Source organism: Girardinichthys multiradiatus, chromosome 13 (assembly GCF_021462225.1).
Source record: "Girardinichthys multiradiatus isolate DD_20200921_A chromosome 13, DD_fGirMul_XY1, whole genome shotgun sequence".
Classification (NCBI taxonomy): Eukaryota; Metazoa; Chordata; class Actinopteri; order Cyprinodontiformes; family Goodeidae; genus Girardinichthys; species Girardinichthys multiradiatus.
Window position 1 is genome coordinate 6,022,249 of NC_061806.1, and position 16,781 is coordinate 6,039,029.

At 38.3% G+C, this 16,781-nt stretch overlaps 2 protein-coding genes across 5 annotated transcripts in view; one reads left to right on the forward strand and one right to left on the reverse strand.

Annotated features, from left to right (window-relative positions):
• abcf1 (ATP-binding cassette, sub-family F (GCN20), member 1) overlaps nt 1-1,901 on the reverse strand; it is a 30,281-nt gene extending 28,380 nt beyond the window's left edge. Inside the window, exon 1 of the mRNA XM_047383837.1 lies at nt 1,663-1,901. Within this exon, the coding sequence (XP_047239793.1) occupies nt 1,663-1,723 (61 nt within the window). The 5' untranslated portion in view covers nt 1,724-1,901. The remainder of the gene's footprint in view (nt 1-1,662) is intronic.
• Nucleotides 1,902-8,675: 6,774 nt separating this feature from the next.
• c13h6orf136 (chromosome 13 C6orf136 homolog) overlaps nt 8,676-16,781 on the forward strand; it is a 30,698-nt gene continuing 22,592 nt past the window's right edge. The window contains exon 1 of one of the 4 annotated variants that reach the window (XM_047383720.1): nt 8,676-8,730. The gene's annotated coding sequence lies outside the window, so the exon portion shown is untranslated. Of the gene's footprint in view, nt 8,731-12,629; nt 12,844-12,918; nt 13,082-16,781 lie in introns of those variants that run through there. The other 3 variants (XM_047383721.1, XM_047383717.1, XM_047383718.1) reach the window with 3 other exon arrangements.

A 16,781-nucleotide genomic window follows, 5' to 3' on the forward strand; every position in this document is an offset into this window, starting at 1 on the left:
CCCTGCCCTTGATAAAACACAGTGGACCAACACCAGCAGCTGACACGGCACCCCAGACCATCACTGACTGTGGGTACTTGACACTGGACTTCTGGCATTTTGGCATTTCCTTCTCCCCAGTCTTCCTCCAGACTCTGGCACCTTGATTTCCGAATGACATGCAGAATTTGCTTTCATCCGAAAAAAGTACTTTGGACCACTGAGCAACAGTCCAGTGCTGCTTCTCTGTAGCCCAGGTCAGGCGCTTCTGCCGCCGTTTCTGGTTCAAAAGTGGCTTGACCTGGGGAATGCGGCACCTGTAGCCCATTTCCTGCACACGCCTGTGCACGGTGGCTCTGGATGTTTCTACTCCAGACTCAGTCCACTGCTTCCGCAGGTCCCCCAAGGTCTGGAATCGGCCCTTCTCCACAATCTTCCTCAGGGTCCGGTCACCTCTTCTCGTTGTGCAGCGTTTTCTGCCACACTTTTTCCTTCCCACAGACTTCCCACTGAGGTGCCTTGATACAGCACTCTGGGAACAGCCAATTTGTTCAGAAATTTCTTTCTGTGTCTTACCCTCTTGCTTGAGGGTGTCAATAGTGGCCTTCTGGACAGCAGTCAGGTCGGCAGTCTTACCCATGATTGGGGTTTTGAGTGATGAACCAGGCTGGGAGTTTTAAAGGCCTCAGGAATCTTTTACAGGTGTTTAGAGTTAACTCGTTGATTCAGTTGATTAGGTTCATAGCTCGTTTAGAGACCCTTTTAATGATATGCTAATTTTGTGAGATAGGAATTTTGGGTTTTCATGAGCTGTATGCCAAAATCATCCATATTAAGACAATAAAAGACCTGAAATATTTCAGTTAGTGTGCAATGAATCTAAAATATATGAATGTTAAATTTTCATCATTACATTAGGGAAAATAATGAACTTTATCACAATATGCTAATATTTTGAGAAGGACCTGTACATTTTAATTCAGTAGAAAACCTTCAAGGTATTTACAGAATGTCTTTAGTTCTCATAGAAACAAAAATAATAAATATAAAAACAAACATAAAAATAAGAATTTTAGGTCACCACTTGTTTGAAATAAATTAAAATCATAAGAAAAAATGTTTCTTTCTCATCCTCACCACTACTGCTGCATTTTTCCATTATTTCTGCGATTAATGTATGATAGCAACGCCAGTTTCTTGCCTCGTGTTATCAGATCAACGGATTTTTTATCTGATACCGTAAATCCCAAGTTAGTACAATGATCAACAATGTCTAAATACCTGCTCTCCCTGAGCCCACGTCATCTGAACTTGCTTTATGATTTACTCATCAACACATAAAGCATAACCCGTGACATAATCACTATGCGATACATAAAATGCATCCATCTGTTGGAGAATAAGTAAAAAAGTAGTTCTCAGTCTTATTTGCAGACAGGCATATTAGCACATATTGCAGAAGAATTTTAAGTCAAAACAAATTATCTGAAATAAGTTAAACTGAATTTAACCCAACAGATCAAGTATATAAAGAGGTTAAAACGGAGACACTCCACACGACATTATGCTGATATTAATGAAAGACGCATACTGCCATTAATTACAAAATGAAATCAATTGAGTTTTCTTTGACTCACATCTTGCTAGCTACAAGCTATTTACCCAACTTGTCAGTTTTCTCACCTGGCCCTGAAGCAACATCAGTGTCCACCCATTCCGTTTCTTCTTTCGCTTTTTTAGGCATTTTGATAATTTAACTGCGAGTTTCTCAGAAAATGACGTTGCTTTAATTTACATTAAGAAGGCTATGCTAGTCTCACGTGTATTGCGGCCTACTAACGCAATGATGCAATAACTGGTCGCCAAACGCACACTCGGGCGGAAACACGTGACCTCAGAATTGTAGCGACGCGTCAACGTGGGCACCATGTTGCGAAGGGAAGACACCCACCGGCCTTTTATGGAAGCAAATCGTTACCATATTTCAAAAAGCATTTCTGGAAATGCTTTTTCATTTTCAAATTTTACATTTCAAATTGAATTTTGGTATCTATTTGCTGGGGCATATTTTGAAAAATAAATCTCAAATGTCTTTTTCTTTTTCATTTTAATTAAGTGAAATAAGGAGCAGTCTTGAAGAAGAAAATGAAAATGCAAATAGGATGATTGATTACTAATTTTATTTATGAGTCAAACAATGCAGCCACATTCTTAAAATGAAAAAGCATTTCTGAAATGCTTTTTCATTTGAAATATGGTAACGATTTGCTTCCATACAAAACACCCCAAAGTGGCTCAATAATATTTAGATCTGGTGACTGTGCAGGCCATGGGAGATGTTCAACTTCACTTTCATGTTCATCAAACCAATCTTTCACCAGTCTTGCTGTGTGTATTGGTGCATTGTCATCCTGATACACGGCACCACCTTCAGGATACAATGTTTGAACCATTGGATGCACATGGTCCTCAAGAATGGTTCGGTAGTCCTTGGCAGTGACGCGCCCATCTAGCACAAGTATTGGGCCAAGGGAATGCCATGATATGGCAGCCCAAACCATCACTGATCCACCCCCATGCTTCACTCTGGGCATGCAACAGTCTGGGTGGTACGCTTCTTTGGGGCTTCTCCACACCGTAACTCTCCCGGATGTGGGGAAAACCGTAAAGGTGGACTCATCAGAGAACAATACATGTTTCACATTGTCCACACCCCAAGATTTGCGCTCCTTGCACCATTGAAACCGACGTTTGGCATTGGCATGAGTGACCAAAGGTTTGGCTATAGCAGCCCGGCCGTGTATATTGACCTTGTGGAGCTCCCGACGGACAGTTATGGTGGAAACAGGAGCGTTGAGGTGCACATTTAATTCTGCCGTGATCCGGGCAGCCGTGGTTTTATGTTTTTTGGATACAATGCGGGTTAGCACCCGAACATCCCTTTCAGACAGCTTCCTCTTGCGTCCTCAGTTAATCCTGTTGGATGTGGTTCGTCCTTCTTGGTGGTATGCTGACATTACCCTGGATACCGTGGCTCTTGATACATCACAAAGACTTGCTGTCTTGGTCGCAGATGCACCAGCAAGACGTGCACCAACAATTTGTCCTCTTTTGAACTCTGGTATGTCACCCATAACGTTGTGTGCATTTCAATATTTTGAGCAAAACTGTGCTCTTACCCTGCTAATTGAACCTTCACACTCTGCTCTTACTGGTGCAATGTGCAATCAATGAAGACTGGCTACCAGGCTGGTCCAATTTAGCCATGGAACCTCCCACACTAAAATGACAGGTGTTTCAGTTTCATTGTCCAACTCCTGTATATATATATATATATATATATATATATAAAGCTGACATTTTAATGGAAGTGACATCTTAGTACAATGCCACATTTTTACCAGTGCACGTTATGCCCCTGATAACTTGGCTGAGTAATTCTGTTGTAGCTGCTAGAATCTATACATTGTGAGCTTTCTTTTGAGGTTAAGACTTTGTTGCAGTGCCACTTTTTGGTACGTTTACCTCAGACTGCCAAAGTTTTACACAGTAATGCTGTTGTTACTGTTTGATTTTTGTTTTGAAGTTTTACTTTTGAAGTTACAGGGTCACATTTTCACTTGTGCACCTTATGCCTCTGAGTATTTTTTATTTATTGCTGATCTACTGTGTCTCTGGACATGCTGTTATTCCACTACATTGAAACTGTCAAGGTTTTCTATATTTCTTAATGTTTTTTTTTGTTCTTTTCAAACTAGGGGTTAAGCAATTTGTTCCCATTTATGTTTGATGTGCAATTCCTATTACTACTTCATTTATTTGTAACATTTACAGTTTAATAAAGATGCAAAATAATCTTTAAGTTGTCCATTTATTCACATAAGGCAACCTAGGTACACTGCTTCCTACTTAGCACAAGTTTCACCAGGGGTTACAAAGCTGTTAGGTTTGACATTTTCAAAACAATGCTGGGCCACATATTGGTTGGAGAACAGCACATTGTCATAATTTTGCCCAGTACCACCGCGAGGTGGCAGCACCATGCTCAGTGGTATGTTACCCCGCAGCAAAGTGTATAGCTCTGGCGCGGTGCTCCGTTGCGTTGCCTCCACGCTGGAAAACGGAAAAAAACGCACTCCATTTGGCATGCTTCTTCCTCTCAGGTCATGAGACCCATTGTGGCAGTTAATGACACAACAACCATTTGAATTGTATCGTTTTTTTTTTAGAATGTTTAACCAAAACAAAGCTGCACCGCTGCATCGAAAAATCCGAAATGCATTGCGCTGCTGATGTCTAACAAAATAAATACTATAATATAATAATAATAATATAAATAACCATTTAATACCAAAAAGGGCTGACTTTGCTTGTTGTTTTGTTTTAGTTATAATATAAATTTTTTACATTGGACATTTTACTTCCTGAAATCGCGCACTCTTCGCGCGTCATCAACATCACGTGACTGAAACCCGCCTATTTAAAGTTGTTCAAAATAGCGACAGGGTAACTCATTTCAGTTTTTAATTCAGCTGTTAAAGTACTGTAATCTTTAGATCAACACTGAATCTGAACAAACTTTACCAGTAAAGAATGACCTGTAATTATACTAGATGGTTTTTGAAGTCATGACATTTACTCTCAAACAAACTGGTGTTTTTAAATGGCTGTCCTACATAAAATAAAGGAACACCCAACAGTCAAAACTAACCTAGAAAAATATTTCTATCAAGAACACATATTGTTGATTTTGTGCTCATATTTGTTGCCTCTGAGGTTTTTATTGACTTGCATTTAACAAGTAATTATAAGCCAGAAATATTGAAACATTTCAAACAAAACCGAACCATTTACTGTTCACTTTATCTTCAAATTAAACCCAACTATAAAACTAATGCACATTAAATGTACTGAACCTATATAGCGCGTTTCCAATCATACTGACCACTCAAAGCGCTTTACACTAGAGCCACATCCAGACGCACTCATTAATACACCGATGGCCACATCGGTAGGCAATCTGAGGTTAAGTTCCTTGCCCAGGGGCACATCAACATGTGGCAGGAGGAAGCTGGAATCGAACCCACAACCCTCGGAAAGCGACCACTCTTCTCGTTGAGCCACAGTCGCCATTACTGAAATTGTATGAAACATATGCAAGACCACCAAAACAGGTCAGGCTACTGCCAGTAGCCTACTGGAGATCAAAACCAGTCAAAAGGGGGCAAACAGAATTCAACAACTGCTTCTGTTTTTTGCTTAACAAAGCTTAGAATCATGGAGTGTTGTATTCTTTTTTGGAAGAAAAAAAGAAAGGTTGAAAAGTTTAACTTCAAACTCAGTTTATTAAAAACGGTGCTAGGATGAAATTACTTAATCAAGGCGTCCCACCAAACAGTCCCTTCTCTCTGTCCGGCCACGTGGAAACACCACCTGCCTTTTTCAATCAATGGTCATTATACATCATTATAATTATCACGATTGAGCTATGATTGAGTTCAATGCAGGAGAGACAGCGCTGTTTGGATTTCATGCAGACATTGTAGAACTAAACGGGTTTGAGCCGACAAATGTTTTATTTTCAGCCAGGTTTGCTGTTTACATGGACATAAGTAATCGTAATACGATAAAACGGCTGATCGGACTAAAAATGTGACACGTAAACATTTCAGTCGGAATATTCTGATCGGATTCGGCAGGATCGGAATGAAATTGAAATCCGATTGAGAGGGGTGGTTTATGCCGATTGATAATCTGATTGGCATGCATGTAAATGCTTGACAGGACCAAGTTATTCTGAATGAGGCAAACTGACCTGAGTGCGCATGTGCACCCCGCGTCAACATGACGTATTTCCGCCTTGAGTGGCTTTTCTTTTTCTTTATTTATAACAATAACAAACTCAACTGATACAACATATTCAAGATTAACATAGAAACCATCATACCTCCTAATACATTTTCTATATTTTTCTTTTTTTTTAAGTTACCATGTAGAAAGATGTTTAGATTATGTATTACACTTAAAAAAAATAAATACATACAAATTAAGGAGGTCTTCATATACATGCTTCGATAACATCAAAATTAAAATAAAGAGAAAAAAAACAAAAAGCAGAAAGATACAAATTAAAATTACAATTCCAAAAATCCTAAATAAAAAGAAAGGCATTATTATTTAATTTGTGTCAAGAGAGGGCTGAGTTAAATTAGAGAGGTGATATGACAAACTTTTCGCTTTTGGTTTTTGAATTTTGTCCAAGGAAAGATTCAGAAGATGGAGTTCCTGTTTAAATACCGACCATAACGGCTTTGATTTTCCAAATCTGCATTTATGTATATAAAATTTTAAAATAATAATAATGTTATTAATAAGATACTCAACTCTTTTTTTTCAGATATAAATCCATATAAAGCAGTTTGTGACGAGAAGGGGACTATGTTTATGAATTTACTGGTCAGGAGGTTGTGCAGATTCCCATAATCTTGTGATAGGTTGACAGAAAAAGAAAAGATGTTCTGTTGTTTTGACTTCATTACATATATAGCAGTTATCACATTCTATTTTAAATCTATGTCTTATAAACTCATTTGAGGGGTAAATATCATGTAGAGTTTTGAAATTTATTTCTTTATATCTTGGTGGTAGCACAAATTTTAAAAACTTTGACATTAAAATTATTTGATCTTTCTTTTCATAATTGTCCATAAATGTCCTTCTTACCAGTCCAGGGTAGATTTGTTTGGCTAAATATTGTCTTAGAAATTTATTATTACATTTTTTTGTCTAATAAATCTAAACCATCTATTTTGATCCTCTGTACTTTAATCATTAGTTTTGTATCATAATTGTTCTTAATTAGCTGAACAAATGCATTTGGTATTATTTTTATTATTTTTTCATAGTCACATTTTGTACATATTAGATTATACTCACTGGTAAAATCTTCATATGCATATGTATTGGCATTATCATCTAATAAATGACTAATTGACCAAATTCCCTTCTCCATCCAGTTTTCCATGAATACTGACTTTTTTCTGTCCAGAAAAACTCTGTTATTCCATAAAGGAACATTATTTCCTCAAAGAGCCGTTGTAGATGCTGATGGCTGTGGGCTACAGGAGATCCTTCCTGCCCACCGCCATCAGCATCTACAACGGCTCTTTGAGGAAACCTTCATAATATGAGCTAGAACAACATTTAATTTCCCTTTGGGATTAATAAAGTATTTTTGAATTGAATTGAATTGAACGAGGACTAAAGTTGTGTTTATATGCCAATTTCCAATTTAACAGCACCTGCTGGTGAAACGCAGATAATTTTACAGGTAACTTATAAATCTCGAAGTCACATCTCGACAAGAACTCAATACCACCAATTTTACTAAACACCAGAGAGGGGACAGCAAACCAGATCTCATGACTACTTCTAAGAAAAGATTGTATCCATTTTAGTTTTAAAACACCATTCATTATTTCAAAATCTATTGCTTTAATTCCACCATCTTCATAACTTTTAACTACATTTCCTTTTTTGATATAGTGATGTTTGTTTCTCCAGATGAAGTTAAAGTTTAGTTTATAATTTCCTTGATAATTTTTGGGGGTATAGATAATGAGTATGCTGGGTAAATAAATCTTGATAAAGTCTCCATTTTGGTAAGTAGGGCTCTACCAAAAAGAGTTAGGTCTCTCTGGAACCAGTTGTTAAGTATCACTTTATATTTGTTTAGGTTATGTTCAATGTTTAGTTTGACACAACAACTTTCAGTTTTTGTTACCCAAATTCCCAAGTATTTAACCTCCAGTTTGACCCTTATATTGTATAATGATGATCGAGAGCATTCATGGAGGCTCATTAATTCACATTTTTTTCTATTTAGATTTAAGCCTGAAGCTTTGGAAAATGCATTCACTGTTTGGATGGCCAGTGGGATTTGATTTTTATTTTTTTAAAACAAGGTGGTGTCATCTGCTAGCTGACTTATGATAACATTCTGATTTCTAATTTGTAAGCCCCGAAGATTGGAGCTTCTTATGAAGATAGCTAAGATTTCTGTAACTGTGATGAACAGGAGAGGTGACACACTACATTCTTGCCTAATCCCTCTTTTTATAGTAAATCTTGGGCATGTCCCTCCACTTAAGGAAACACAACTATTTATGTCTGTATACAGCATTTTGATTATATCCATAAATTTTTCCACCAAAGCCAAAGTGTTTAAATGTTTCAAGAATAAAAACGTGTTCCACCGAATCAAAGGCTTTCTGGAAATCCAAAAACAAAGATAAAATCATCATCGTCAATCAAATGGGCATATTCAATTAGATCCAGAACCAGACAAATATTATTATGGATTGATCTACCTTTTAGAAAACCAGATTGAGTTGAACTAATTCTGGTATACCTACTTTTAATCTAGCTGCAAGAACTTTAGTAAATAGTTTATAATCTGTATTGAGTTGTTGCTAGTTTGCTGTCACTCGCTACAAATGTCCCTCATGGTGTGTAGAAAAGTCTTTCTTAGTGTTTTTCAACTGAAAGGAATCGGTTCAGTTCTTTGACTGCATCAGGACCATTAACATGACTATCTGGACACGTGGTGGGTGCCTTCCTGCTATTTATACTACTTTGCATATATATTTATGGGCATAGACTGGGCGGTTCAAGCGCCACATGCAGCTGCGCTGAATTCACTGCAAGTTAGGATGTATGAAGGCTACATGTGCGGTGACATGTCTGTGCACGGTAAGTTTTTGAATTTTTCCCTACCGCCAACATTTAGTATGAAAGCTGCTGACTTTTTTTACATAAGGCCCCAGGAGTTTCAGTAAAACTATATGGGTCCTATATGAGTTGTGAGTTGGAGGCAATGAGCTTGTAGATAGGTAGGAGAAGCTATAAGGAAGACAGATCACTCTGCCTGTCTTTTACAGCAAGTCGGAATAATAAATCTATTGTGAAGGAAAAGGTGAAAAAGAAATGGCAGGAAGAGTAGCATAAAGAGTGGAAAGGGAGATTTGTTTATTCTACCCAAAAAACGGGGTAAAACGAGGGAAACGTCAAGGACAAAAACAGAAGAGGATAGTATTTCAAAGGTTAAATTTGGCCACACAGGCCTGAAAAGTGGTCTAAGATTAGGAAAGCACCCTATAGCCCTTTGTGAGTGTGGCCAACAAGAGATAGTTGAGCATGCAATTTTATTTTGTATATGATATAGACACAGCAATAGGCATTCTTCAAAATAAATTTATGGATCAACAAATACAGTTTAATTTAATTGAGTTACTTTGTTTAAAGTCTAATCATAATTTAGTCAGAGCGTTTTTTAGTTCCTTTTAAATCATAATTTACTATTCAGATATAGATCTGAGATCTTCAACAAGTCCCTGGAGTAGTGTGAGGTTCCCCACTGCTTCAAATGTTCCACCATAATCGCAGTCCGGTGGCCGACAGGGTGCCAACGTGCAGCAAACGGTTAAGTGCAAAACGCGCTGCAAACACATTGATAATGCAAACACAAAAAACAACTGCATATTACAAAAAAAAAAAATGGAAAAGGAAAAGGAAAAATGCTGCAAATAGTTTCGTTGTCCGATGAGCTAACCTCTCCCTCCTACTTCCCTATTTCTGAGGGGATTGCTCAATCCAGCTCTCCATCCAACGGGTCCGGAGTTCCCTAAACCTGAAAGGTCTTACTAAGCTCGTTTACTGAAAGATCTGTGTAAGCTGGTGTCGGTAAATGACACGCCTAACCTCTAACAGCCTACATCTAGAAGTCTTACCCTTCTTCAACTGGTGGTTTGGACAACCGAGTAGCCCACAGTGGTCATCCAACCCTCGACAGTCACTTCTGTGAACGAATGCTCATTCCCTAATTTCACAACTTGCACTCGGTATATGGGTTAGATGATTTTAGTGACTCGGCATGAGCCCCCAGGGGACTGTTTTAACAAGTTTGGCTTAATCCAACCTATAAAAACCTACAAAAATCTTTTAGAACCAGGCAGCAACACTTTTTACCACCAATAAAAAAACAAAAATAAGGTGACTGAAATAATTGACTGTCCACAATTTATCTGGAATTCAGTATACTTTCTTTAATTAGTAACGCTCTTGCAGGGATCAAGTAACAGCTTAAATTCAGCAACATATAATAACTGAATAATAGAAATAAAGCAATCAACTCAATCTGTCTTTCCCTGATGCTGAAACCAGTGAGTTTGGAGTAGAGGCTTTGAAGATGGAGACTCATCCATGCACCCGATGGGGATGTTTCTTTGGGAGACAATGAGTGGATTTTCTTGAGTGGAGGGCAACTTGAATCTTCAGTTTTCTTCCTCTAAGTGAACAGGCACTGATGCTCCAGATTTAGATGTTCAAACAGGAACTTTGTTGTCATATGTCTCAGAAGTAGCTTCCAGAGGCTGAAGAGTTGAAGGAAACCCCGGAGGTATAAGTGAGGTTGGTTCAGGATTTCCAGAAGCCTGAAACTTAGAGCAATCAGTTGTTAACCAACCAAGTTCACTTCTGTTGTCTGGGTAAAACGGCACTAGATAAATTCAGATTCTAAATTTGGAGCCACAGTCTTTTCAGGGCACACAGGTTGATCCTCTTTTCAATGCAGTCAATCAGCTGAGTTGTGTCTCTTGTCTTCTAATTCGTCTGAAGCGTCTTTCTTCGTCCGATCTTGTTCACTGGTCTTCTGCAAGGAAACAACTGCAGTTCACTTTTTTGGCATCGCTTTTATAGTGCACATGGTCTCACTAACCAGCCCTTGTTAGGCTTCTCCATTATTACAAAATACGCTATTGCCCAATACTTAGTCATGTGGTCACGGTAACTTTTCTGTGCTGTTTTTCAGCCTTCAAGATACTCGTAGTCATCACGCAGCCGGCTCTCGTCACTCCTAGTCAGCATACAGTTCTCACTCCCATCTGCTACACCTTAAACTTTACACTGTATTACACACTCTACTCTCAGCTTTTTAGTTTTACTTTAGTCACAGTTATCATCGTTTCATTCTTTTTATTCATACATCACAATTGATTAACATATCAATTGTGATGTATGATCACATGCATGATTCTTAATCAGCTATATAATCATATATAGCTGATTAAGAATCTCTAAACCTTAATTTTATATTTTAATCATTAGTTCACAATCATATTTCCATCATAATACTATTTATATGTGTTTTAAATTGATAATCAAACACCACTCATTTCATTTAATACTTGTAGAAAATAGAAAATCATCATACATCATTTCTTTGGTTACACTTGTAGTTTATACTTCTGCAAAAGATAAGACAGTTAATATATAATTAAATACAGACCTCTCCAGTCTTTTTGTCCCAGAATGTGAAAATATACTTATTTTACGTTATATTGAATCAACTGTGAGTATTCAATAAATGTTGCATGGCTTACATGGAAAGATCTCACCTTATGTTGACAATAGCAAAGCAACAAAAGTTAAATTCAGTCTCAACACATGGGCTTCAATTAAGATTGCTACAGTGACTAGCATTATTATTACAGATAATAGAGAAAAGCAAACTATTAGAAATCAAAGTCTCTTGAATGGTAATACTAAGGACATAAATATGCTGCTGTTCTATAACATTGTAAAAGGTTAAGTGTTTAAAAAGACAAGAAATAAACCTTGTCTATCTGCTGTCCAAGTTTCCTATGGGCATCCAGTTAATGTTTACTAAGGATCTGGTCCCTTTGGACTTGGTGGTTGTTTCCCCTTAGTGGAGCATTTTGAGGAGCTAGTTTGTAGCTTTTCTTAACATTTGGGTTTTTTTTTGCATTTGTTTTGTAACTTGCAGTTTCTCATGTTTCTGTTTGCATCATTTATGTGTTTGCAGCGCGTTTTATGTTTGCAGCTCATTTAACCGTTCGCTGTGCATTTGCACCTGTCGGCCACCATATTTCATTATCCAAGAAACCCACCAACACAGGATTAAATGACAACAGGCCTGTCACCCTGACGTCTATGGTCATGAAATCCTTTGAGCGATTGGTGTTGAAGCATCTGAAGGACATTACAGGCCCCAAACTCCTGAAATTTGCAGAAAACACCATTGTTATTGGACTGATCCAGACTGCAACAAACTCAGTTCTGCAGAGAGAATCATCAGGGCTGACCTTCTCTCTGTCCAGGACTTATACAGGTCTAGGGGTCAGGAAAAGGGCAACTAAAATCTCTGCAGATCCCACACACCCTGCACACAAACTGTTCAGGCTTTTACCTTCAGGTGGCGCTACAGAGAGCTGTCTACTATAACCAGCCACCACAGAGAGAGTTTCTTCCCCCAGGCTGTTTATCTGACATTTGACAGTCAGAGTTCCAGACCAACACCATGCATACTTGGACTGATCTCACATTATCTTCTCTGTAAAGTCACTTGTGTATGTATGTACGTTTTAAAGATATTTTAGATTTTTTATTTCAATTTATATTGAAAAAAATCTTCACTGAGAGCAAAGTGTACCGGAGTTAAAGTCCTAGTTTGTGTGCACAAACTTCGCAATAAAGCTAATTCTGATTCTGATAGAGGGCGTCTACTCTAGTTCACACTTCAATTCAGAAGGTGGCGGTAATGAACACCAAAAGTTGTTTGCCGACAACCAGTAAAACTGAAGAAGAAGAAGTAGGATCGTCGCTACGTTACGTTGTGCAAGGACACACTGAGGGGGAGTGAGATTCGTTAAACTTACCTGGATTGGACTTGCCAGCTTTTAGCGGTCTCACCCTTCCCGCTGCTGCTGCTGTATTCCTGTGGTTAAGAACAAGCCGTTGAGACGAATGTGAGCAGCTTTCCGTTGGTGGAAGGGAACCGAGCAGGAGGTCAGTAAGTCGGACTTGCGGGACACTTAGCTGGTTCCTTAGCTTAGCACGAAGCTAGCTACCACCGTCCGTCATTGACTGTCCCTAGTTGGCTTCTCTGCATAGCAGCATGCTTATTATGTTTCTATAGAACCCAAAATAATCAACCAGATATCCATAACTACTGAAACCACAGCAGCTTCCTACTTAACCTGATTCCGCAGTGATTCTGTAGACACCCCACAGTGATCATGTAAAGGTGTGTTAAACTCATATATCTCTGTGACCAAAGTGCTGATTTTCTTTATTACACCGCATTAGGACTGCAAGGTTAACAGACAACGGTGCATTCATTTTTATAATTCATTTTCAGTTCTTGTGAAACATCTAGAATTCTCGTTGTTGTTTGATTAGACGTGTTTTCTATTTGAGGCTCCAAAACTAAATATGAAACAGTCTGTCTCGAATTGTGACGCTGGAATTTACTGAGAATAAATTAAGATAAAAAATATTCAAATATTCAAACCTCTGGCGGAATTAAGTTTAAAGGAAATCTTTTAGTTTTACCAACATGTTTCTTCTGACTGGAAATAATGTTTTTTGGAGTGGCTAATCGCCAAGAATAAATGGTCATAATACCAGAAAGCTAGTCAGCAATTCCACGAAGGGTTTTATTGCTTCCATCTTAATATAAGTAATTTTCCATTTTTTATTGAAAAAGGTATATATATATCTGATATGCCATTTTTCAAATAAAATGTAAATAAAGCAGAAATAATTTACTGCTCTTACATACTTTTTTTTTGGGAGATGCCTGTTCCATTTTATTTCATAAAGAAAATTATTGGTCGAATAAAAATAGTTTTTTGTCTAAATCCGCCACAGTGTATGAATTATTTTGGGCTTAACCATAGATGCATACTACTTGGTCATCTTGTCAACTTAAAATGCAGCATCAGAAAAATTAATATGAATATTTACATCCAGTTTACCACAGATGAAACTATACGTATACTATTATGATACTCCCTGTGAAAGAGCAAATGGAATATTGTGTAATAATAAAAAAACAGAGGCATCATTCCATTTAGTTTTCTGTCAGCAAAAGAAAAATGTTTAAGGTCATTTTAGTGCAGCCAAAGCCTAAACGTGTATATAGTCTTTTTTTAAACTTGCACTCCAGTTAGGCTACAGTGTTTCACTGCTAGGATGATTATTTTAACAAAGGGATTTGTTTGGGTTTGCATGCTCCCACTTATAAGCAGTTATAAAGAGCCCTCCTTATAAATGTTAACTTTTTTTTTACCGTTCATAATCTTGAATATATAATGTTCTGCTTACTGCTGAGTTACTAAAAGGCTGAAAAGAATGTCTGTTGCATATTGTTCACTGATGCTCATTATCCTGGAATTACAATGCAAGGCCTTGTTATGGGAAGAATAGAAACAATATTACTGTATAAAGTTATTCTGATTCAGACACAAAGTGTCAACCCCTTGCTTCATCCTAACCTGCCACATCACATTTTATCCAATCATATTCCACTGACTCAAAACAGTTTAGTTGGAGTGAATAATTGAGTGGTAAATCGAACTGGACCAAATCACTGTTTGCTGCTCATCTATCTTTAATGTATCGGATACTTGGCAGTATATTGAGAATGTGTATCACATCGGCCCCAAAGTTCAGATACCAGTCATAGTTGATGAATGCTGCAGGCTGTACTTCTTGTACATTAACCAGTAAGTAATTATTTTTGGATGTTTATAAAAATGTGATGTTTATAACACTGATGGATTGGAGGCGGAGTCTTTTCAGCCGCTCCCTTATTTAGGGGTCATCAGAGCATGTGTGTACAACATGTGCACATACTTGGCGGTTTTTACTCTGGATGCCCTTCCTGATGCAACCAGGAATGGAACCTGGGTTGACTGTATCAAAGACATGGACTTACCCCGCTACACCATGAAGGGACTCAATTGGTACATGAAAGTCATACAAGATTTCTATATAGTTACATTTCTTGTTTCAAGTATATTAAGTTCTAATAAGTCTAGTTTAAACTTGATTTGTCAAAATCTGTTGGAGTTGGTTAAGATGCAATATGTGGAGAAACATTTTTGGTTTCTTAATCTAAAACAGAAAGTTTCTTGTTGGATTTGTACCACATCCCCCAGAGACTTTTTTGTTTGCCCAGTGAAGTTCATCATGTGTACCATACTTTATGGCTGTATGTAGAAGATGTTAATAGGGTCCTTTAGCATCTGACTGGGTAGAAAACTCCAGGACCTGATGGCATCTTCCCTCTCTGCCTGAAAGCACATGCAGGTTAACATACCCCTATCTTCATTCATATCTTCAACAAGTCTCTGGAGCTGTGTTGAAGTTGCCTCCTGCTTTAAACGCTCCACCATCATTCCGGCCTCCAAGAAACGTGCCATCACAGGATTAAGAAAAGCAACTGGCTTTATTATTTTTCTCCGTCATCCTGTATGTTTAAATTTCTTATCATGGGGCTGAAACACTTGCGATAAAACAATTCTTATCGACATTAACCTCAGCCCTCCCAAATAGACTTTTTAGACTAAGATATACCACATGATCTGCAGACTCTGTTTGATCTGGGTTTGTCTCCCAAAGCGTCAACAGTTGTCAGTTATTTGAGCTATCTGCAAACTTCAGGGGTTTCACAGACGGGTCTGCTGAAATGAAGTAGTTTGTGTAGAGGGAGAAAAGGAGTGGGGAAAGAAAACAGACGTGGGGAGCACCAGTGTTGGTGGATCTTGAACAGGAGAAGATGCTCCCCAGCCTCACCTGCTGCTGCCGGTCTGTCAGGAAGCTCATGATCCACTGACAGGTGGAGGACTTGACTGTGAGCTTCTAGTGGAGGATGTCTGGGTTGATGGTGTTGAAGGCTGAGCTGAAGTCTACAAACAGGATCCTGGTGTATGTCCCACATGCAGGATAGACCCAGCACGGGGGCTGTGATGTCCTTCAGGTCCTTTAACACCAGTTGCTCAAAGGATTTCTTGACCACAGACATCAGAGCAACAGGCTTGTAGTCCATTAAACATTTTCTGTTATTTAATTTGGCTTTCAGTGATTCATCAGTGCTTTTGGATCTGTTTGTTATGTGGCACCTATCTAAATCTATTTGGACCTTTCTCTGATGATTCTCAGGCTCTGAAACAACAGAAAAACAAGCACAGGACATGTTCTGCATAATTCACAAGCTGTATGTTAGTGGTTTTGCAGTTATTTAAAAAAAATGCAATACAAGATGCTACAACAATAAAATATCTTTCTAGTTACGTATTACGTAAGACCTTAATAGATGTAAGGACTCAGATTGTATTTTGCAGGGATTTGTAGCTGTTTACGTTAAACACGTATAGTTTTTTTTTTCCTAGTTTGGGTATAGGGCTCCTAAAAATCCACGCCCACAGAAACATCTGCATCTTCCAGCTGCCACCACAAATTGAACTCCACCACTGCTGAACATCCCGCATCTCTTCCTTCTCAGCTCACAGCGGCACAGCGGGGTATCTAGAGCTAACAGCTGATCTCTGGAGTAAACAATAGAAGTGTGGCTGCTCACACGGTCTCTGACAAAAGAAAAGCTGTCTACAAAACAGTCAGCTCCATAATGCCGAAAGAAAAGGAAAACTCAAGAAAGAGTGGGAGGTGCTGAAACAGGCTGCCTAATTTGTGCGGAGCTGGAAGGACAGGTTTTAACACAATTTTTAGTCCCCTCTAGGCATTTTGTTGACATATATAGATGTACTAAAGCAGACACAATAGTGCATAGATGGTTTTGTTCAGACATTGTATGTATGGTTTTTTTTTGGGGGGGGGGGGGGGGGGGGGGGGGGGGTTGCTTGTTGTTTTGAACGTTGGGGTGGCTGTGGATCAGTAGGTAGAAAGCTGCAAGTTCAGTTGCAGCTTTCTTCCCAAGGTAT